Source organism: Prosopis cineraria, unplaced genomic scaffold, assembly GCF_029017545.1.
Source record: "Prosopis cineraria cultivar Desert tree isolate PC_DT_omini unplaced genomic scaffold, ASM2901754v1 PC15, whole genome shotgun sequence".
NCBI classification, from domain to species: Eukaryota; Viridiplantae; Streptophyta; class Magnoliopsida; order Fabales; family Fabaceae; genus Prosopis; species Prosopis cineraria.
This window is the reverse complement of record NW_026555346.1, coordinates 4,505,369-4,528,746: the sequence shown is the minus strand read 5'-3', so window position 1 is coordinate 4,528,746 and position 23,378 is coordinate 4,505,369. Positions and strand designations below refer to the sequence as shown.

Genomic DNA, 23,378 nt, shown 5'->3' with positions numbered 1-23,378 from the left:
AATGACACCCTTATAGCCAATCCTATTATTGCCAGGGATAGAACTATCTACATCTAAATTAAGTGAAAGAAACCCTTAGCATAAGGTTTACATTATTCCCTAATGTTGTTTCAATGCAAATATAAACACGTAGACTTTATGATAAAGTGACAATCAATGCAAGCCCTATCAAAACTAGATAAATTATTAGAGGAAACCTCATGCGCCTCCTATTCAAACAAGAGTTTACATCTATTACACTAGATATCCTAGCAAATACAGTAAAAAAGAGTCCCCCAAGAAACATCATAGGTAAACTCCTGTCCTAGTTGGTGTTTAAGGTTCTAAAATAGCCAATTCTATCTTGAGATATTCATGAACTTGTTTCGTAATTATGGTTTGACAAACAATTTCCATCTCTCTCAATTGCATACAAAGCAACTGGTTTGGATAAAAAAGAAAAAGAAGAAGATACGCATTGGGTCGAGATGAATACATAGGATCACGCCGACTAGGTAAGGGATAACCAATAAAAATAAAGTAAAAAAAAACCATCAACCCAAAAACTAAAACAGGACACAGCCTTTATAGCACACACTAGAATTAGTATCAACTTTTTGTGTTTTTCCTAGGCCAATCACAGGCCATCAAAACAACCATTAAGTCCACAACCACAACGAACAAAAAGAGAAAGCGTAGGATAACAGGCAAGCTTTAGGATCTCAACTTTTAATTATACTATGCATGTTAGTATTTGTTGATTGTTTGTATTTAGTAAATTTTATACAAAATGTATAAGCCTCATTTCTGAGGATGACTGTTAATAAAAAAGTAAATATATAGTTTTTTATTAAGAAAAATGACAATAAAAATCTTTTAAATTATATAAATTACAATTTAATCTCTCAAAATATCATAATTTCACTGAAATCTTCATAAACTTTTTTATCATTAATAAATTTATTTAAATAACTAAATTTCCCTTGTAGTAATATTAGAAACTTGGCATATGAAGTTGTAATTTATCGTTACATTATTGTAAATATAAGAAGTAAAATTGTAATTATTTAAATAAAATTTGTGATTATCACATATTATTTATAACACTTGTAGCAATATAAAAAATTTGACATGTGAACTTGTGATTTACTATTGTGCATTATTGTGAATATAAGAAATAAAATTGTGATTATTTAAATAAAATTTGTGATCATTACTTGTTATTTCTAATGCTTATAACAATATCAGGACTTTGATATATGAAGTTGTGATATACTATTGTATTGTTACGAATATAAGAAGAAAAACTATGATTATTTAAATAAAATTTGTTATCATTACTTATTATTTTTAACACTTTTAGAAATATTAGAAATTTGATATCTAAATTTATGATTTGTTATTATGTTGTTGTGAATATAAAAAAAATTCATAATTATTTAAACAAAACTTGTGATCATTTTATTTTCATGAAGATAATTTGATCATTTATATAAATTTATTAATGATAGAAAAATTCTATAAAACTTTAGTGAAATTATAAAATTTTGAAAGATCAAATTTTTATTTATATAATTCAAAAAAATTTTATTGTTATTTTTCCTATTTATTATATGTTATTAATTGTTCAATAATATACTCCCTCTATTTCCATATATATATGTGTGTGTGTGTGAAAAAATAATTGTATAGCACAATTTTAAAAAATTGATTAGCTATAATAATTATGTCTAAAAAAAAAAATTAAATTTAAATACCCTCGTATTTAAACAAAATAAGGTTGCATTATTTATTTATCATGAATGAAAATTATGAGTTCATAAGAGGTAATTTAAAAAGAATTGTGATAAATACTAATTGTGTGATTTTTTCCATAAAAAAATAAAACAATAAGTGACAATTTCTTTTATGTATAAAAATGGAGAGGGTATGTAGTAAATAAATACTCCATCCATTCAAAAATATAAGGTACTTTTTGAAGAGTTAGACGTTAAAAAATGTAAGACATTTTTAATCTTTTAAGGTGTAATCATTACCTTTTTTTAAAGTATCCCTATTGATAATTATTTTATATTTATTGTAGGGTGTTTAATAGGAATAAATATGAAAATATAGGATTAGTTTGAAAGTAGGTGATTACTTTTTGGAGAGTAATATTTGATTAAAAATACTTTATATTTTTTTAATGGAGGGAGTATACTTTTTCTTTGATTGTCTTGAGTGCATTTACTATTCTAAATTACAACTGCAAAATTAAAGCTATGATTTTCCCCAAAAGGAGTCTTGTATTTGGGTTAGAAATAGGCATTGTAATGGGCGATCATGCATGAATTATGAAACATGATGTCAACATTAACTAACATAGTCTATGAATGATGGTATTTTATATGTGTGGGAGTGTCAATCACTTGCTTACATGACTACCCTATTCTTCAACTCCGAACAGAACGTTTGGTTAAAAGGAATTGAGGGCAGGGCACATGGTCAATAACAAGCTTTCTTTCTTTTTTTAGGCATCGACATCACTTCTCTTGCTTGGAATGAATTTCCAGTTTGTTTATATGTTTGTGTGTGCATATGTGTCCCTATTTTCTATTTTTATTAGTACATAGGCAAGAGCTTGAAAATGAAACTAATAAACGTAGACATGACATGTTGGACGTAGTTAAAGAGAATAGCAAGAACAATGTGTTTCAAGGCCTATGTTATGGGCACCTTCTGCTAAACTATTGACACATTGAATGTTAACTCTCCTGGTGTAGTGTAGTTCGACCTCTCTATCTTTATAAACGAGGTATCCAATTGTAACGATCTTGTTAAGTAAGCGGCGAGCAACACTAGAGTCCTTTAGATAGCACGTTAAAAATTTCTAATGAGTCTAATAGAGTTTAAGTTTGATGAAACATCTAAGCTCACATATTTTCATATATGTTATAATGGCCATAGTTTGGCTTCAATACAAGCCATAGGACTGAATGCTCCTTGAAAACCAAGGATCCAATCACTGTTGCCATCCTGCGAGGCTTCCCCACAAGCTGTATGATGATGACAAAGCCACCAACGTCTACACGAATAATGTCTATAAGAGGAGGATCCCAAGTTGAGTTCACAGTGATGGAGCACTGTTAAAAGAGAGTGGCATGCTGATAATGGTCATTGTCAGGAGCCTCCATGAGTAGAAAGAGACAAGCTTGCAGAATCTCCCTTTTTGATTATATAAGAAATGTCTAGGTCAAGGATGTTCAAAAAAAATATTGTTATTGTATAAGAAATAAAAAAATATTGTTATTGTATAAGAAATGTCTGGGTAAAGGATGTTAAAAATTTGTGAAATTTTTATTTTGATACTCTTTATAAATTTTATTTTATTTATGATTCATTAATATTATGGAGCAAATACTGTTATGAACTTCGAAACATGAATCAGTAGAAAGATAAATGTGTGCGTGTGTATTTAAATGACATAGATGCTTGTTTAGATAGCATTTTAATCGATTATTTGAGGCAAAAAATTAATTTTTACCAAAACTATCCAAACACCCATTTGTTCAAAAAATTGATTTTTGCCAAAAAAATTGATTTTTTGACTCAAAGCTCCCAGACTCATTTTCTGTGTTCAAATTATCTAACAAATATGGAAAAGTTACAAGAAAGGCTCAAGAAAAAATTATAAAAAGGGAATGAAATTTAATAAAATTAAAATAAACTCCCTTCTCTTTTTATTTGTTTTCTTAATAAAATTCAAACTTTGGATCCTCAAAAAAACTACTTGCATAAGTTTCCGTCAACCACCACCTTCTACTCAGCACTTGCTATAAAACTAATTTAAAAAAAATATTAATTGGTAGATAAAAATTAATTTAATTTAAAATTGAAGATCATTATAAAGATTGTTATAAAGGTTTATAGAGAGAGATTTTGCATCATTTATTATATTCCTACATTTTTTATATTGCAAAAATTTTTAGGTAGTGCTTAACATTTTTGTTAGACATTGCTCATATTCGTGATGTCATTAGAGGTTAACTTGTATGTCATCATCTTCATTATTTATTGCAAAATTGATGTTTGATATTTAAAAATTAAATATTTTTCTTTTATTAAATCTATTTAAACTAAGATATATTGAGTTATTCATTTATGTAAATTAAAATTGTTAATATTAATATAATTTAAATTTTTATAATTAATCAAATATATAATTTAAATAATATATTTTACTTTTTAAATAAATTTTAAAAATTTAATAATATTATATACAAATTTATCAATAATTCAATTTTAAAAAGCAATATCATTTATAATAATTTATACAGTTAAAATTGATTCTAAATAAATTATCCAAACATTTTCAATTTTATTAAAATTAATTTAAAAAAATAGTATTCAAACATATTACATTATAATATAATTAATTATAATTAAAATGTACTATTTAATCAATTATTTTTATAATTTATTATAATGAACTGAAATTCAAATGAATATTAGAAATATGTCTTGGATTTTGCTGCGGGGCAAATTGTTTCGTTGTCCAAAAGTAGGAACTGACAATGGAAAGCAACAGGAACGAGGGAACCCGAAAAGAAAAGGGGTTTGAAGCCTGGAAAATGAGAGAATGGCAAAGAGGATTCGTGACACATACGCTTGCCTTCGGGTGAGCTTCTCTCCTTTTTTTTTTTTTAATTAAAAATATAAATCGTTTAAATTGACTATATATTTTTAAAAATTATTAAATTTTAAATTTAATTTAACAGTTTAGATTTGATATTTCCTCGACTCTGTGTCCTCCAAAGATAGCATTACTTTTTTCAGTCAAAGAACGTGCACAGTTGCACACAGTTTCCTTAGCATTTCACTTTGTTGACTTGATGGCGTAGATTCTGTGTTCTTGTCGCTCAGTGAATTGGTCAATTCATGTTCTGCCTCGGACAGAAGGCGCATGGTGAGCATCTGGGCCGGCGTTCTGGAGCAAGCCAAGTCGGCTCAGGAGAAGAAAACTGATCCTCTCTTCTGGGCGATTCACATCAACTCCGCCCTTAACGCCGCCGGTGTTTCTTTGCCTTCAGTCGAGCTCGCCAACTGTTTAGTCTCTTACATCTGTTGGGATAATCATGTGGCCATCACGTGGAAGTTTCTCAAGAAAGCCTCGACTGTCAATATCGTCCCTCCTTTGTTCGTCGTCGCACTTCTCTCTACGAGGTCCCTGTTTGGGCATCTCTCTTATCGATTTCTTATTCGCTTGATTTGTTTTTTAGTTTCTCATATTTTATTTGTTGTAATAGTTTCTGCCGAGGTGGGCATGATTTGTGTGGTGTTGGATTGACGAGTGTAGGGAATTATTTTGGCGCGAGCCTCTGTTACTGAGGCTCTGGCTCTGCTTGAATTTTGTGGTTTTCAGCTCCTGTTTCGCAACCCGGGGAGGGAGGGGGGATTCGCCGAGTACATGCAATTGACAATTTCAAATTTGGAAAAGATTGCGATCATGAATTTTACAGAAGTGAAATGTTCTTTTTGACTACCTCGATGCTGAAAGCCATCTCACACTTATATTTAAAAATTTTAAAAACTATCGTATTAATTTGATGTATCGTGTTCCATATTAGATACACGTGTCATTATATCATGTACACATGCTTATGTCGGTACTTTGTAGTTAAACAAAATAAATTGCACAATGTGCAATCTGCCTCAAAGTATAACAATGTTTTATAACAAATTTATTTTTAAGGGTGGCATGATAAATTATTGTTATTATATCTTTTTTGTTTATATCATATTTTTATTATACCAAAAATATTAACACAAAAATATTTCTATTTTATTACTGACATACCAAGCAATATTGTCATTTCCATTCTCATTCTATTCCTATACATAAATTTGTACTAAAAAAAATAAAAGAAAAGAAAAGAAAAGAAGAAAAAAGTCACGGAAGTTCTGCTTCCATGTGCGCACTGCGCACCACGGCGCTTATCTGTCATGAACCTTATTGTCGTAACATTTACGTGCATATTTATTAATTTTTTTTTATTGATGCCTGCCAAGTTGCACTTGCGGGTTCTACCACCCCTGTCCCGCAAATCTCTTGCTTAAAATAAACAACGTCACAGGCAACCAACCAAATCCCAGAGAGAAACTTGCACACAACTTGCTATCCATCCTGCTTCTCCCCCTTCCTTGTTTCCACCGCCTTGAAAGTCTCGGCCAGCGAGCTAGTGGTTTATTGATAAGCATATACTGTGCCTTCATCTAGTTGCAGAATATACGTATATATATTGCTTTCAAGCCTCATTGTGTTTTAGCTGCTTGAAATCGTTCGGCCTACCCGATTCTTTGCATTCGTGGACCGAATCTACTATACTTTGGCGGGTTTGATGTTTATTTCCAATATGGTATAGTTCATGCAGGATATTGCATTATTTTCTTCTCTTCAGTCATCGAACTCAATCGATCACTGCTAAAGGGTGAAGCAAATTCATCTGGCTTTAGGAAGAACGACGATAAAATCGACGGCAACGGGGAGGGAAAATAGCTCGCAATGCCATGTGGCGGTAGCCCGTAGGGTCGTGTTGGTGGTTGATCAATCATCTCCAAGAGTCTCTCGTCATAAAAAATGCCTCACAGAGCAACTTACATTTTCCCGAGGCAATTCCCTTACCGTAGGTTGGATGAACCCTCCCAACAGCTCTTAGATCACGAGAAGAAGAAGATCTTCGACTCCATCAAACCGGGAAACTTTGGCGTTGAAAGTGGCGATAAAAAAAAGTCTTCATTATCAACTACTCCAATAAAAAACGATGTCACTAATTCGCCTATTAAACACTCAGCTGTATCCGATCTTTTCACGGGTGGCGGCAAGCTTCGGACTAAACACAATCAAGTTGCTGATATATGCGATTGGTCGATAGAGAAAAAGGGGGAAAGATCTGGTCACGTGAAAGCGTACTCTCACAGGTTATCCAGCGATGAAGAACGCGAGCTTCTGCTTCCGCCGGAGTCGGGGTCGCCACCTCCTCCGCCGGAGACAGTGAAAGATTCTGCCATTGACCAGAGCTTTGATCGGCAGGTGTCGTTACCGAGGCTGTCCAGTAATGAGAGTAGCTATGCCGGGAGCTTGTTCTCGGGGACAACGTTGGATGGCAATTTTTCCAGTGACATTAAGGAGGAGACGACGTCGTCGGTCTTCACCTCGTCGAGGAAGCAAGAGGAAGATGGAAAAGAGAGTAAAGATAAGATGGTGCAGAAGTCCAAAGAGAGCTACCACCTGCAACTTTCCTTGGCCAAGAGGCTCACTTGTCTAGCAGGTATTGCTACTGAGCGTTCGCTTACTCTGGACACTAAAATCGAAACTTGGAATGGCGAATCCGTTTCTTATCGTTTATGGGTACGATCACGAAACTCTCTTCTTTTCTGCAGTCACTAAAAATGGTTTTAGAAATATTTATGTCCCACACATTGCACAGTGCGGAAGATTCTGGATTGTTTGTTCAGTTTAACTAGGTCTGTTTTTTTTTTTTTTAATTGGCTTGAAGTTTTTTTGTGACCAGAGGCCTGAAGGTTAACTAAGTCTGTTGGAGTATAATTTTCAGGTGAGTGGCTGTTTATCATACTCTGACAAGATAACGGATGGTTTTTATAACATTCTGGGGATAAATCCATATTTGTGGGTAATGTGCAATGATGAGGAGGAAGGGAGGCGACTCCCACCTCTCTTGGCGCTTAAAGCAGTTGAACCTAGCGAGACATCCATGGAGGTGGTTCTTGTTGATATCCACGAGGATTCCAGACTAAAGCAACTTCAGGATAAAGCACAAGAATTGTATTGTGCTTCAGAGAACTCCTTGGTTTTGGTGGAAAAGCTAGGAAAACTTGTTGCGGCATATATGGGGTAAGTAAACTAACCAAATCCTGTTTTCTCCTTACTGCTTGAAGCTTGAGTTGGGTTCTTTAGGTTTTGACGCTTTCTAGGTTAAAATGTATATATGAAGGGGTACTTTCCCGGTGGAACAAGGTGATCTCCACAGCCACTGGAAGTTGGTTAGCAAGAGATTGATGAATTTTCGCAAGTGTGTTGTGCTTCCTGTCGGCAGCCTATCTTATGGACTTTGTAGGCATCGAGCAATTCTTTTCAAGGTGAAGAATATGCTCTGAAAATGACTTGAATGTTGAATCCTTATTAATTACATCAAGATTAAATATTTAGTCCCAATTTTCGGACAGATAAAAAGATGCTGTGAACTACTTACCATCATGGAATTTGTCCATTTTTTTCCCCTTTGTTGGCTAATGACAAAATTTGTTGTATAGTTTTTCCTTAGTAGTTTTAAGTATTTACATGACATCTGAGCAACTTATATAAAAACTTTTCCATATTGATGTTTGTGCTTTCCTTTGCTGATATTCTTGATTGAGTTGGAAAATTTTACTTGTAGAGTATTATACTCTAAGGAATTTTTTGTCAATGACATGCCATTTCTGTTCCTGTATCATTGGCACTCATGGAAGCTTGAACACTACAGTCATATTTGTGACACATGAACTATGAACACATTCATACCTGTCGTATTTATCTTCCATTTCCTTCCTTCCTTCCTTCCTTTTCCTTTTCTTTTTCTTTTTTTTTTGGGGGGGGGGGCGGGCGGCGGTGGACTCATCTTAAGCTGTTAAGAAATTATTTCCAAATGACTGCAATTTGTGACTTCAAACCTTTCCCCACCCTGCCCTTTATATCTCAAGGATTGGTCAGGGCTTACAGTATTATATGCTGCAATGAGTTAGAGATATAAATATTGTATAGTGAACCATGAATGGAAGTCAAGGCCTCTGCCTTTTCATACCTCATTCGCAAGTAGGTGTCCTAATTAATTTGCTCTTTCCTCTCTGTTTTGCATGCGTTCGCTTGATTGTCCTTCAAGTTAATTAAGTACAAGAAGCTAGCACTGTTTCTTAAATAGCTTATTATTGCTCATCAGTTATTCCCTGATAATTGTTCTGCACCTGCAGAGGTTGGCAGATTACGTAGGTCTGCCATGTCGTGTTGCTCGAGGTTGCAAGTATTGTAGTGCTGACTATCGGTCCTCTTGCCTTGTCAAGATTGAAGATGACAAGCACTTCTCTAGGTTAGTGGAATTTAGCTGTCTTGACAACTGCCATTTCTGCTTTGCCAATGAAGTTTTGATGGCAATCTAACCAAGCATCTTTCTGCCTTGGTGTGCTATGTCAATCACAATTTGGTGCATTGCTTCCAAGGTTTAGATACTAGATTTTTCATTTGTTCATTTGCTTCTTCCATTTCACATTGATCCTCAACAAGTCATTTAATTAGCAAGGCATCTTGAACAATAATGCTTGATATCATTACTTGATATTTGTATTTCTACGGCTGATTGTTGAATATATAGTTTGTTGTGGATACGGGTGTTTACGGGCTCGGTTTGTTTTGGTTTTTGGCAAAAACCATACCGAACCAAACCAATCGATTCACTCATGATTGAGACTTGATTGGTTTTTTGGGAAATCGATTTGGTTTGGTTTTGTCGTCAGTTTGGTTCTAGTTGGTTAAGGTCTGGATCAAGTTTCAATACATTTGTTTAATTTTTTTCATTTTTTATAGCTCACACTTAATATGAGTGTGTTATTTTTCCTTGTAGAGTGTGTTTATATAGCCACTTAATGGTTGATTGGATTTTTTAATTTTCCTCTAAATATTTTTAATAGCATGAAAAAAATAATAGCAAAGTGATCATATATATGCGTCTTCAAATCATTAATTATTAAAAACTGATGAAACTACAAGCATCCTTTGAATTATATAATTTTAGTTTACTAGCACTTGATCAAAGTATGTTTATTATGAATTTACGATGACATTTTGAGCATTAATTTTTGAAAAAAAAAATTAAAACAAAGTTAGTTATTCTAATTTGCAGAAAAATACTAATAACAATAACCTTTTATTGTCAAATATATACAATAGCATTTTTTCTAATTGTTGACAATATTTAACAAATTATAGACAAGTACGTTGAAAAATATCATAAAAATTATAGACACTATTTAACTAATTGTAACATATTTTTAGCCATAAATTTATAGATAACTATATTTAAGGAAGAGAAAAAATGTAAATAAATTTATAAAAATATATAAAATAAATACAATAAGGCTTGGCCTGGTTTTGTTTAAGTTTCAAGAAACAAAAACTTAAACCAAACCAAACCAATCAATTTTGCCAAAAGAAAAACCAAACCAAACCTTATTTATAATTGGTTTTGATCGGTTTATGTCGGTTTGGTTCGGTGTCATTGTTTTGGATCAATTTTGAACAACTTTAGTTGTAGATCCGTTTATCAAGCTTCTGACAACTTGTTTCATATTTTCTGTTACGTATGCCTTATTCTCTAACATAGTTCTCAACAGGGAATATGTAGTTGACCTAGTTGGGGAGCCAGGAAATGTCCATGGACCAGATTCCTCTATCAATGGAGCATACGTCTCCTCCATGCCTTCCCCATTTCAAATTTCTCATTTAAAGGAATCCCAATCACCTTGTCTGGACGTTGCAGCATGTTCTCAATCTATAAGTCCCAATCATAGTTTTGTTATTACTAACAGTCGTGTATATTCAGGTATGTTGTGCTTTTCATACATGGAAAGTCAGTTTTCCAATTGATTTAGAGTATTTTTCTATTTCAAATTTGAAGGAAGTTTCTACATGGTTCTTGATTAGCCCTTCATGGTCCCAGGTGCTTAAACTTATTTGCAGTAAGATCTAAACAGTTTTACTAGGTGGTTCCTTACATATTTTACCTCCACAAAATATGTACCATTTAATAGTGAAAGTGACACATGCACAAAAACATCATGTGTGCTTGTATACCTTGAGGTTTTTTGTGTCCTCAAGTTTGATCAAAATAATTTTTTGGTTATTGTGGAGGTTTAGATTTGTGATAGTGTGAAAGATATTTGATATTTCTTTTCCTACTTTAACTTAGGAAGTAATTCATATCATTATGTTCGTAGTAAATGCATTTTCAAGATGCTTTATGCTTTTTGTCATCTTCGTAAACTTGTGGAGCATGATTGACTTCTGATATTACAAATTTTAACTCCTATTGAGGGAAAGAAACATTGCAATATATTATTCTTTCTTTCTTCTCTTCTCTCGTCCCAATTCACGTAGAGGATTTTTTGTTTAAAGTTTGTCTTAGATATTATTCAATCTCTAGCAGGCTGTGGACAGAACGATCATCAAGTTAGTGAAACTGATTTGCTAATAAACCCTTCTTATGCATCGGGTGACCAAACTTCAGAAGGAACAGAGTCTCCTCTGGTTCCTTTTGGCTTAAAAGGGAATGCTGAGGAACTTGCAGTTCTAGGTTCAATTCTGCCTTCCATCTGGGAAGGTGTTTGTGAACCTCTGCATCCACCAGTTGAGGCATCGTCACATAAATATCCCAGGCTTGGTGAAGATCCAGTTGTAGGACAAGAAACTTACAACAATGAGGAAAGTTCTTTGAAAAAATCTATTTTGAGCTCTTCAAACCAGTCAGAACCGGAGAAGGTAGACCATGGACTTGAAAACCAGGGCTACTGTCCTGCAAAGAATATTCCAAGATATTTGAATCTTGAACCATCACTTGCAATGGACTGGCTTGAGATATCATGGGATGATTTACGGATCAAAGAGCGTGTTGGTGCCGGTAACTTTTTTTTTTTTTTTTTGCTTCCTCTTTTTACTGGATCCGCATAACAAACATATCTGGACATATTTCCCTCGTATCTGACTCTGAGATGTTGCTATTCTTTCCTCTGCAGGTTCATTTGGGACAGTGCACCGTGGTAAATGGCATGGATCAGTAAGTATTCAACGTACTTCTTTCAGAAATTTTCAGTAGATGGTATGACTTGGATATGATGGATTCATTGAATTAAATGAACACCTGGAAATGCATGTTGCTGATTGAGAAGTGGATCGGCAACTAAACAATTTTAATCGATTCCTTATGCCCTGGGAAGGGCTTGAAATAAGATGTGCTTCAACCTACCGACTATTTATTCATTCAATGACTTCGCTCATGTTCAATTTATCCATTATATTTAAATTGCAGGATGTTGCAGTCAAAGTTCTATCAATCCAAGATTTCCGTGATGATCAATTGAAAGAATTTCTGAGAGAGGTGTGCATTCTTAAATCAGATTAGATATATGTCTTAGCCTCGCAGGTACCCCACAAATAGCTGCTCTTTAGCTCAGATGACTTTGTCCGATTGAGTGCAACTAGTAGTTTATAATAAATACTTTCATGTGGAGTCCCCTCTCAAACTACCACCCTATCCTTCTGGCCAAAGAAAAAAAAAAAACAAAAGAAAAGAAAACCTGTAGTTTGAAATTCCGATCGTCGATCCATGTGTAATGGTAAACTTGGAAGCGGACCCTCCTCTCTTCTTTCAAACTCAGAATTCCAGATAGTTAAGATTTGAATTCATTTTGGAGCACTGACTATTCCAGCAATTTTAGACATCCTTTTTCCCCAAAATTTTGTTCACAATTCTAAAGCTAAACAACCACGATTTTCATTTAGACAAATACTATAATTCAATTTTGTTCACGTTTTTTTATTTTGAACCTTTCTTATTCGATTTACTTTTCAGATTTAGACACATCTCTTTTCCACATTTCCTTTTAATTATCCAATGAAAGGGGGATGAAGAGGTCTGCTTTCAAAGTGGCTAGCACGTCGGCGTATTATCTAGATTTCAAAGTACATGGTGGCTGTTCGCAAATAGGCATACTAGAAAAACTACTTTTTACTTGTGTTTGTTTCATGTTTTAGCATCAGAGATCATGCTACTACCGATAATTTCGTTTTTTTTTTTTTTTTTTGCTTAAACACTTCATTTTCCCACTTCAGGCTTGTTGCTTCGTTCTAGTTTTCTTTAATTTTCTTTGTTCCTGATATGTTAAAGTTCAAAAAGGAACCAGTTAAAACTCACGTAGTTATTTTCATCCTTTTTAGGTCGCGATAATGAAGCGCGTACGCCATCCAAATGTGGTGCTCTTCATGGGTGCAGTTACAAAACGCCCTCATCTTTCCATAGTGACAGAATATTTGCCTAGGTAAAACAAGCAAACTCTCGCACAGTGAGCCATTGTCTTGAATTTTTTTGTTGCATAAAGATTTACTGTTGCCGGGTACATATGGTACAGAGGTAGTTTATACCGCCTGCTTCATAGACCCACAACGGGCGAAAATCTGGACCAGAGGAGAAAATTGCGGATGGCTTTAGATGTGGTTTGTATCAAATAGTGTTGTATATTTTTCTGTCACTCAAATTATTTCGTAGACTGTATGAATATTTTCCCTCTGATCACAGGCTAAAGGTGTCAATTATCTCCACTGCCTTAACCCTCCGGTTTTGCACTGGGATCTCAAATCCCCAAATTTGTTAGTGGACAAAAATTGGACTGTGAAGGTAAATTGAAATTGATTGAGGAGTTCGTCTATGAAAAATTTCTAACATCTTGTGCAAGATGATGATTTCTTTTAGCTTTTCATGCTCAGGTGTGTGATTTTGGATTGTCAAGATTTAAGGCCAACACTTTCATGTCATCAAAATCTGTTGCTGGAACAGTAAGCCATACACTGTTTTTGTGCATGAGCATAATGGCTACTTCTAAATCGATCCAAAGATGGGGGTTTGAGGACTCCATAGTTTCAAGTAAAGGATGTTTAACTAGTTTTTATATACACAATGCAAGGGTATCTTGATTTAAGTATACCAACAGTGCTACTTATTATTAACTTTTACCCCCCATACAAAACGGTATTGAGAATTAAGATCAGTGAAAGCATAAGGCAAAACAATCATGTTTAAAAAGACGATTGAATGGTTGATCAACAATGAGATTAGGTGTATGCATGTCAATTGATATCACTTCAGTATCCTGTGTGGAGGAGGGATGATTCGTGTGCATTTCCAGTTGGACCTCAGGAATTCAGACTTCATTCTTCTTGTATTCATTAATATAGGGCTTGGAAATTTGTTGACGTTCCCGTCATTAGATATACATATATACGTACCTTCCTATTCCTTTCAACAATGAAAGCTGTGATTCTATCGATGTTTTGCAGGCTGATCTTTTGCTTCACAGTCCCTCAATAAGAGGGTAACTCTCTTGATTTTATTTTCAGCCCGAGTGGATGGCTCCTGAATTTCTCCGTGGAGAACCTTCAAATGAGAAATCTGATGTTTATAGTTTTGGAGTCATCTTGTGGGAACTTATGACCATGCAACAACCGTGGAGTGGTCTTAGCCCTGCCCAGGTCTGTGAGTTCATACATTTGTAGGGCTCATTTGCAAGGAATTACTTAGTTTCAAGGAGATATATTGGGGAGGTTGCATATATGTGAATTTCTACTTTCAATTAAATGCTTGACAATGGAATCTTTGAAGTTTATTGGTGGATTGTGTTAAAACAATCGTTGACATGTGAACTCTCAGGTGGTTGGAGCTATTGCTTTCCAAAATAGGAGGCTTGTTATACCTTCAAACGTCTCCCCTGCACTTAGCTCTCTCATGGAATCTTGTTGGGCTGAGTAAGTGCTAATTATGCATATTCTTTGGTAGTTCTCGATATGCATGAAAGATAACTGGTCCATTAGATCTAATTTTATTTTTTAAAAAAATGGTTTTCTACTTGTCCTAATAATTAGTAGAGAAAATCAACGCAGACATAAAATGCCAGTTTGAGGTTAATATGATATTATGAGATCCACGACACTTTGGGAAGTCAGGTTGAAATCTGTTTCCTGGACTATCAGATCTTCTTGTGATGGTACATGAAATGGGCCTTGAAATGGCAAGTCTATCCTGAGGACTAGGCTGCATGCACGCTATTGCTTCAAATTCTATCTGAAGCCTAGTTCGATGTGTTTTAGATGACAGAGTCTATTTGACATGAGCAAATGACCAAGTCTAGTTCGTGTCATCAATAATTTGTACCTAGTAGCAGTTACGTAGGAGACTCCTTAGTCAATAGAACTTTCCTACTCGCATGTATTGGAATATTATTGTTGCCTCTAGTGGCTTTACGAGTTGGTAAATCCTCGTGCAAGGAGTAGTATTTGAACAATATTGCTTGCTTCCTTTGGTGATTGTTGCACTTGATCAGTCGTTTGGATCTTTTTGTAATCCGTGTGATGGTATTTATTCTTGTCATCAAATTCATATAAGAAAATGGGCTCATGGGAGACCTTGTTAGTTTTAGTCCTCCACTTGTATTGGTTGGTGACACTCTAAATATGCTGTGACTTGGCTCTTGATTGATTTCTGCTCTCACATTAGCTCGTAACTTGGGTTTCCCTATCGAAATGTCTTCCGAACATGAAGTCATAAAAGGACGAACCCTTTAAGAAAGGAGCCGTGTTACATATTAATAGATTCATGTATTGGACGCTCTTGTGATCTTCGGTGTTACTAGTTACATTTTCCTCTAGAATATTTTTCGCTTATTGGGCTAGCTTTAAGAAAATTTAGCATGATTCAGGGGGTTTTTGCCTTAATATCTGCGGCATCCTCTATTCTTTTGACCCGATGATTTGTTTCTGATGCTTGCTTATTGTGCTTGACAGTGACCCTAATGAACGACCATCTTTCTCTAGCATAGTGGACTCACTGAAAAAGCTGTTGAAGTCTCCAGCTGAGGTTATAAAAAATACAGGCGGGACATGAGCCCATCCATTGTAATTAAACAAGTAATCCAGACCATGTACCCATTTTATCTGTGAAGTGTACGATTTTTGTTGCTTCTTTCTAACCCTTTTCGGAAGCAATGAAAACCCTTAAGCTGAAAATATGGTACGGGGGATTTTGGATTCCTCGATATCTCCCTTCCCTTGTAATTTGTGTCCGGCACTACTACGGTGTCATATGACGCAATTTTTTTTTAGAAATTAAAATTGTTTTAAAAAATTAACTTTTAATAATATATTTTTTCTTATCCTATTTATAATCACTAAAATAAAAAAAATTAAACTTTATTAACTTTATTTTAAAATTTAAAAATTTTTTACTTTTATTGTTAATAAATATTTTTTAATTTTATTATTGATATTTTTATTTAAAATATTTAATAAGAGAACAAATGTAAAAATAAACATTAAAAATTGACGAATGCTTTATAAATAAAGTTAAATTTTTTTCTCTCTCGTTGCTTATAAATAAAATCATAAAAGTAAATTAGAATTAAAATAATATTTTATGTTTTAGCTTTTTAAAATTTAAATTGTATTTTTAAATATATTCTTTTTTGATTTTATGATATTATGTTGACATATTTTTTTATTTGCGGTGTCAAAAAATTAGTTATTAATTTTTATTGTGATTTAGATAGGCAATTATGATAAATGATATTTTCTCCATTAAAAAATATAAAACTTTTTTTGAAGGGTTAAATATTTAAAAATGTAAAATATTTTTAATCTTTCAGGTATAATCATTACTTTTTTTTAAGTGCTCTTATTTATAATAACTTTATATTTATTGTAGGGTATTTAACAGAGATAAATATAAAAAATAGGGTTAGTTTAAAAGTATGTAATTATTTTATTAGGGTAAAATTTGATTAAAAATATTTTATATTTTTCAACAGAAGGAGTAGATATTTTTAAATTAAATTACTACATATACATAAGGATTGGGATTCATTTCTAACTAATTGTTTTAAAATTCTTATCACACATGGTAACTTTAATTGATTCTAAAATAATTTATATAAAATAAAATGCCATATTTTTTTTGCATATTCTAAAATAAATTGTATGAAAAAAAAATTATTATCTCTATTGGTATGTTCTAATAACTAAAACAACTTCTTATATTGTACCAGAAATTAAAAATATATATATATATATATATAGTTAATCGCAGTTGCTAAATATAATAAAAAAATATAGTTATTTTTACTTATATTTAAAAAAACTAATAAATTTAACTCGTACCTTTCTCCTCTTTATTTCTCTTAAATAATGTGGTTATACGGATTTAAAATCTATCTAGTTTATTAATAAATTCTTGATCTCGAGGCACGACCTTTTTGATGGCTCCCTCGAGCCCAAAAATATTTCACAATAAATAATTTGTTGTAATTTATATGAAATGTGAGAATATGCTATTTTTTCTTTTGCCTTGGTTTTTTCTAAATGTAATTTTCTACTGTTGTCAATTAACTCCATTTATATTGTCGGTATTTTTGTTTGCATGCTAATTATCCGCTTTGAAATTTCTTCTTGTTAGGCGATTGCTGATTATATTTGAATACTGCTTGATGTTCTCTAATTACGTATAGTTTAATTACTTATAATTTAATTAACAGAAATTGGTCGACTAAATATAAAAAAAAATCTAATAATCATCCATTTAAATTATATAAATTGATGCCAAATCTTACTATTTGTGAATTATAAACAGCTACTTTACATTTATATGCACAAAAAATGTATAGTTTCTTAAATAAAGGGCATTTAAGAAGTTTGCTCATTTGAAGATTGAGAAAACAAATTAAAACACACAAATATATTAGACTATTTTTACCTGAAATATGATATCACAGCAAAACTCATGTGGCGTTTGAAGACAGAAATTATCAAGCCATTTTTTTGTTGGCCTGAAAAATACTAAGGTTATCTCTGATAATATATATATATATATATATATATATATAAGGTTAACTGTTGAGTACTTTTCTTTGCTCAACTGAAAAGGGCGTCCGATCACCCCGAGGGAGAAAAAACTTCCAATCAAACATGGCGGCTCGACGGCTTTATTAAGTGCCGAACAATCCGCGGCCAATCCGTTTTCCTTGCACAGATACAGACCATCGCCACGAGTCAAGACGCCGATCTCTGCTCTGGTCATCTACTGCGTAGATTTTGGACGAGCCCCTTCCAGAGGAAATTTCGATGGAGACGAACGAGAGAGAATACATGTGGCACGATCTCGGGCTGCAAATTGTTCTAATCTTGGTCATGGTGTTCATGTTCTTGCATATGCACGATATTCCCAAGAAGCTCTTCACCAAGTTCCGTCTTCGAAACCGATCCGATATCCAAGCCAAGCGCCACTTCGTTCTCGGCGCTCAGCACCTTGCGCGAGCTAGATCCTCCAAGACTCGATCCGCTTCGAATTCTTTGGCCAAAGAGGCCCTAGCCGAAGCCGAGAAAGCCATCGCGCTTGACCCTAAGGATGCAGCCGCTTACCTTCTCAAATCCTTGGCTCTTGACCTCCAAGGCTTCAGGACTTCAGCTCTCGACTCGCTCGACATGGCTTTGTCTCCGCTTGCCGTGAAGTCCCTCGCCGATGAAGAGAAAGGGGACGCGCTTCTCAAGAGGGCGGAGTTGAAAATGGCGATGAATGAACGCGGTCGGGCGGATTCGGCTCTGACGGATTTGATTGAGTCGGTGAAGCTAAATTCCAAAAATGTCAAAGCTTTTTGTTTGTTAGGGCAATGCTACGAGGCAAAAATGATGAAAATGGAAGCCAGGACGGCTTACGAGGATGCTCTCAAGGTGGAGCCCCGGTCAACTGTAGCTCAAGAAGCCTTAAGTAGATTGGGTTCGTAGTAGAGATTGTAGGAGAAATAGTCTCTGAGCTGTGCTCGGTTACAATATTATTTTAAAAAATTTTCTACTTTGTGCCAATTGTGACTGTTTCTTGTGTTATGGGTAGATCAGAACGTGCTCCTGAGAATGTTAAGCAGATATGATCTTATAGGCCCATGTACTTGTTTAATTGCTTGATCACCGGAAAACCTTAAATATATGGTGGTAGTTTACTTGTGGTGGTATGGAAACAACTGGGATGCAAAGGTGATGTCGTGGTGAATCCGAGACATTTGATTCTATCGATCAAACTTGTTATTGAGGATGGACAGAATCCAAATATAGTGATAAAAGGCAACCACTAATAGAAGAAAACTCTTGATTCTGTTATATAGGTGACACTGTCTGCTAAATAAATGCAAAATTCTAACGCAGTCTCTGGCGAGACCAAACATTGGAAAACTGTTGGAATCCTCTGCATTTTTCTAGCCCCGCGTTTAGTTTTGCTCCTGCCCAGGATAGCCTCGATATCACTCATCACAATACAATGGGTTGTCAATGAGACCAGCTGTTGTTTGTTCACATAAACACCTGTGTCTTGCGTGCTTAACTTGTTCAATTAAGAATGTACTTCAGTTATCCTATTTCCAGAAAGCCCATAGTCAATGTTCCCTTTTGTTTGAATAGTCAACATATCTTCCATTCAGCGGCACATGGCCTGAATAACATTGCCAGGATACCAGACTCCTTAATTATATTTGCATGCAATTCTGCCTCATTGGGGTTTGCTTTAAAATCTACTTTCTTAGCCTCAGGGATATTTGCAGTCTTGTCAGCATATGCACCTGATTTTGCACCCCATTGACCGTTAATTTTGAGTTGCCAATCTACTTTTTAGAAGAACAGGCGTGCTTGATTTAATAGCTGATAAAACTGTTCTGGCAGCTGTAGTCTCTGATTCTTTTTCTCCCCTAATCTTAACTGCACGTGAACCTGGTGTTCCATCTTTTGTGCACTGATACAGATGCACAGCGTAATCTATCTCTGCGCGTACTCTTGAAGTGAATTCATGAACGAAACCTATTTCATACAGGAAGACGCATTTTTAACAAATTCAGGAGGCATTATGCATTAGACAAAAACTCAAATAAGCTGAAATAACTATGATGCGAGGGTGGAAATCTTACAATGTAACGGGAGTTTCATAATGAATGCATCCTTCATATAGAAACAGTGCAATCAGGAACAATTCAAACAGAGTGCAGAAAAATGGTAAACTATATCCTGTCAAAGCAATAGATCGGATAAGGAAGTCTCTATTATATTAAGTTGAGTGGAAAGGATACCAAGGGACTGACCGTATAGAAGAAGCATGCCCCTTTGAAAATTGGATAACAGAAGATATAGGTGAAAAAAGCTCAACCAAAAGCTTCAAAACAATCTAAAATTATCAAATACCTAAGAATGAATGTGATTTATTGAAAAACATAAGCTGGCGTTGGGCTCGTGTACTTTTCTCTAAGCATTTTGAATTGCTAACAGCTTTCGATTCGGGTTAGAATATTTCACATGAAGTCGTGATAAGCAACATATTTGCAGCAAGAGAGCGACAAAGTTATAAGAGTGGCTAGTCATTTTAGTCATAGGTCTCAAGCGTCAATCAATCTCACTATAGGCAGCAAAAAGGATTATATTTTGAGCCATGCTTAAAAATATTGTTCTTAAAACCTATTCCACCATACTTAATTGATCACACGGCTGCCTTGAGATTAAACAGATTTGTTATGCAAAATGAATAGAAATACAGAATAACAGAAATTCGCATGACAAACCCAAGCAAAACAACAAAGAAGCAGTATAACAAAAGAAGAGAGAGAGCCAAAAAATCCAAAGGCCGATGTAATAGTACTCGCGATGGCCTTTGCCTTCTATAGACAAGATTCACATGCAACACCATTGGGCACATTGAACGCGTTTAAACACAGATTAATGTGATTAATCTTTGCAATTTTTGAACATTGGTTTAAAGGATGATCAGTAACATCTTAAATTTTAAATTTAAATTTTAATAATTGATTAAAAAATAATTTAATTAAGAATTAAGGGTCAAAAATATTTTTAAAATATACATAAAAAATTATAAATAACGTTAAAGTTAATTATAAATTATAAATTATTTATATCCCTCAACTTTAAATATTTTTTATTTTTTATCCTACTTTTTTTTTCATCTATTTTTTATTAACTGTACTCGTATTTAAATTTTTTAATATTTTTTCATAAAATATGATATAGTGAATTCCATCTATTTTTTTTATAATATAAAAAATATTCTCTCTCTCCTCCGCTTTCTCTCTTTCTCCCCTCTCTCTCCCTTCTCCCTCCCTCCGGCAGCTCCGTTATCAAAAATTCAGCAGCTTCGAACTTCTTCGAGCGTCACAGACAGCACCACAGTGAAGGGTCTATCGCACCAGAGTATGGCAGCTTCCCACCTTCCTCCACCTTTATGTTCATTACTCTCGTCTTCAACACGTCCACCGAGTTAGTTCATAACCATTGCAGCCATGAAGCTCATAGTCACATGGGTTTCGATTTATGCAACTTTTATCATTTTTAAAGCTTCTATTGAATTTGTTTCAACAATAACCTGTCGGCACAGCAACAATAACCCCAAGCAAGCTTCATACCATGTCCTTCCTGGTCTTGTCTTTGCCTCCATCTCCTCTCTCTCCTCCAACAAGGATCTCCAACAGCCACTAAGTCTAGTTTCACCCTCTACCTCCTCCCTACTTTCTCTCTCCTCCATTCCCTCTCCCCCATGTTGAGGATGCTTGACATTCAAGCCTAACTCCCTTGCACCTTAGCCCGTCTTTGTTGTTAAGAAAAAAACAGGGGAGAACAGAGCACACTGAAGGGGAGAACGATAGCGCATGCATGTAGGGTCCTTCATGTGGGATGGAAGAAGAAAGCTGGTACAAATAGGTTGTGTACTTGGAAGCTTGGGTTGATTTAGGAAGAACCATGGATGCTTGACTCGAGTCTGTTGAACGTGGTGGATGCTCAGTATTATATATATTCTCATGTTTTGTGTGTGCGTGCAGCGTGCGTGAGGGGGGGGGGAGAGAGAGTGGTATTCTTACCATAGATTCCGCTTTTAACACAGTACAAGAGCAGTAGTATCCAATCTTTATTTTCTTGAAAACATGGATAGTTTTATTGTACAGATAGTTTTTTGGTATCCAATCTTTATTCCACTTTTGAAGGGGAACACATAGCTTTTGTATTTATCTCTACGCTCTTATAAAACAAGTTAAATGGATGGCCATAATAAAGAACACATTATATGGTTTATAATATAAATGGACACACTTTGGAGAGAGGAGAGGTATAACATGTGTACCGTTAATAAGATGAAGGAGAGGCCTCCTAAACTAAGCTGAAGCAACATGCTCAAGTTGGCGTACTGGTATAGTCACTAAACTTACATTTGCTACGGCCATTTCCCTGTTCAGCAAACTATGTGCTCATAAATTTGTTTGCCTTATTGTACGTAGAAAATTGAAGCAAATCAAAACAAGTAAATAGGACATAAGAAGTAGTTTATTTGACAGTACTTAAAAGCCTTCAGAAATAGAATTTTTCGGTGCAGGAGTCTAAAAGAGGGCCCTACATGGATTCAAAACTTTTCGCGTCCTTTATAAAATTAATATTCAATAAAAAGTATTATGATACTTATAGCATATGGATAAATTCTTGACATACAACGTTAGACTGTTAGGTAAATGAAATAATCTGTAAATCATTCAAAAGATAACTTATGACATGAGGAAGCAGCTGAAAGGGAAGCAGTAGCATCATCATGTTCATATGGGAGATGGAGAGAAAAGGTGGGGAAGGGAGAAAGGGGAGAGGAGACGGAGGCTTTCGTTTAGGTTGCTATCCCTGAAGCTGGATTATGAGGGCATTTTTACATAGTAGACCTGGAGTTCACTACGCTCAACTGCCAAAGAGCCGAAGCTTCTCAACTTTTTCACGCTCTCTCTCTCTCTCTACCTACACTATCTTTCCCCTCGATCTTGGTTACTTAGCTTCTCCAACGTCCTCTCCCACACACACAGATATTACATATATAATGCATGCAGCTCGTGTTTTTGTCATTCAAGCAAGTGGTGGAGGAAGCAGGAGTGGCGAAGTATTTGCTGGGGCTGGAGATAAAGAGAGGGGGAAGGTGACGGTGTTTGAGGAGGGGTCGAAGCAAGTGGTGCTGGTAGACTTACAGAGAGAATGGATGTGTTGGGTGGCGATGGCATCGGTGTCGGCTTCGAAAGGAGAGAGGCTATCGGGAGTTGCGGAAAGAGAGACTCGAGAAGAAGATGAAGAAGAACATGTGGAAGTTGGAGAGAGAGGGGGAAGGGGGATATAAAAAAATTAATATGAGGCCACAAACAATATTTTATAATAAAAAAATAAAAAATGCAAATATGTTGACTTACACTAAATGAACACTTGCCAAGTTAACGCCAAGGTGCTGGAAAAAGAAATTTGTTACATTCAGGGACGTAAATGATCTCAAGTCGAGTTTAAAATTTTTATTGACCTTTCGTGTATAGTTAAAAGGTAAAATTAATTTTTAACTTCTTAATTAATTAATAAATTAATTAAGTTAATTATATTTTTGGGTTATTGATTGGTGTTTTGATTATTGGTCAATTTTAAGGTGAGAATTAGAGCTGACCAGGTCAAAATGGGAGAGTGAAATATCACGCATTGCGGCATAAAGTAATGTGCCATGACT

General features: G+C 34.6%; 2 protein-coding genes across 9 annotated transcripts; both read left to right on the top strand.

Annotated features, from left to right (window-relative positions):
* Positions 1 to 6,063: 6,063 nt before the first annotated feature.
* LOC129294401 (serine/threonine-protein kinase CTR1-like) lies at positions 6,064 to 15,886 on the top strand. Of its 8 annotated transcripts, none has more exons than XM_054932741.1 (15): positions 6,074 to 7,366; positions 7,572 to 7,870; positions 7,971 to 8,115; positions 8,986 to 9,101; positions 10,402 to 10,610; positions 11,211 to 11,684; positions 11,800 to 11,840; positions 12,093 to 12,161; positions 13,001 to 13,101; positions 13,192 to 13,276; positions 13,359 to 13,457; positions 13,547 to 13,615; positions 14,177 to 14,308; positions 14,487 to 14,581; positions 15,617 to 15,886. In XM_054932741.1, the coding sequence occupies exons 1-15, from the start codon at positions 6,596 to 6,598 to the stop codon at positions 15,714 to 15,716; spliced, it is 2,805 nt and encodes a 934-aa protein (XP_054788716.1). In that variant the 5' UTR covers positions 6,074 to 6,595; the 3' UTR covers positions 15,717 to 15,886. The 8 variants fall into 8 exon arrangements, 3 of the variants coding, with proteins under 3 accessions (XP_054788718.1, XP_054788716.1, XP_054788717.1); XM_054932742.1 differs by having other exon boundaries at positions 6,075 to 7,366; positions 11,214 to 11,684; XR_008589383.1 differs by lacking the exon at positions 15,617 to 15,886 and having other exon boundaries at positions 6,065 to 7,366; positions 13,547 to 13,703; positions 14,117 to 14,308; positions 14,487 to 14,503.
* A 1,830-nt stretch (positions 15,887 to 17,716) lies between these two features.
* Positions 17,717 to 18,821, top strand: LOC129294616 (uncharacterized). Its single transcript, XM_054933038.1, has one exon. The coding sequence runs from the start codon at positions 17,945 to 17,947 to the stop codon at positions 18,602 to 18,604; it is 660 nt and encodes a 219-aa protein (XP_054789013.1). The 5' UTR covers positions 17,717 to 17,944; the 3' UTR covers positions 18,605 to 18,821.
* Positions 18,822 to 23,378: the final 4,557 nt, after the last annotated feature.

What these genes read in the sequence shown, in the direction of transcription:
- LOC129294401 (XM_054932741.1), top strand. Translation starts at nt 6,596, where the DNA reads ATGCCTCACAGAGCAACTTACATTTTCCCGAGGCAATTCCCTTACCGT. An exon ending in CAAAATCTGTTGCTGGAACA is followed by an intron (nt 13,616 to 14,176) that starts GTAAGCCATACA and finishes TTTTATTTTCAG; the next exon opens with CCCGAGTGGATGGCTCCTGA. An exon ending in GTGGTCTTAGCCCTGCCCAG is followed by an intron (nt 14,309 to 14,486) that starts GTCTGTGAGTTC and finishes GTGAACTCTCAG; the next exon opens with GTGGTTGGAGCTATTGCTTT.
- LOC129294616 (XM_054933038.1), top strand. Translation starts at nt 17,945, where the DNA reads ATGGAGACGAACGAGAGAGAATACATGTGGCACGATCTCGGGCTGCAA.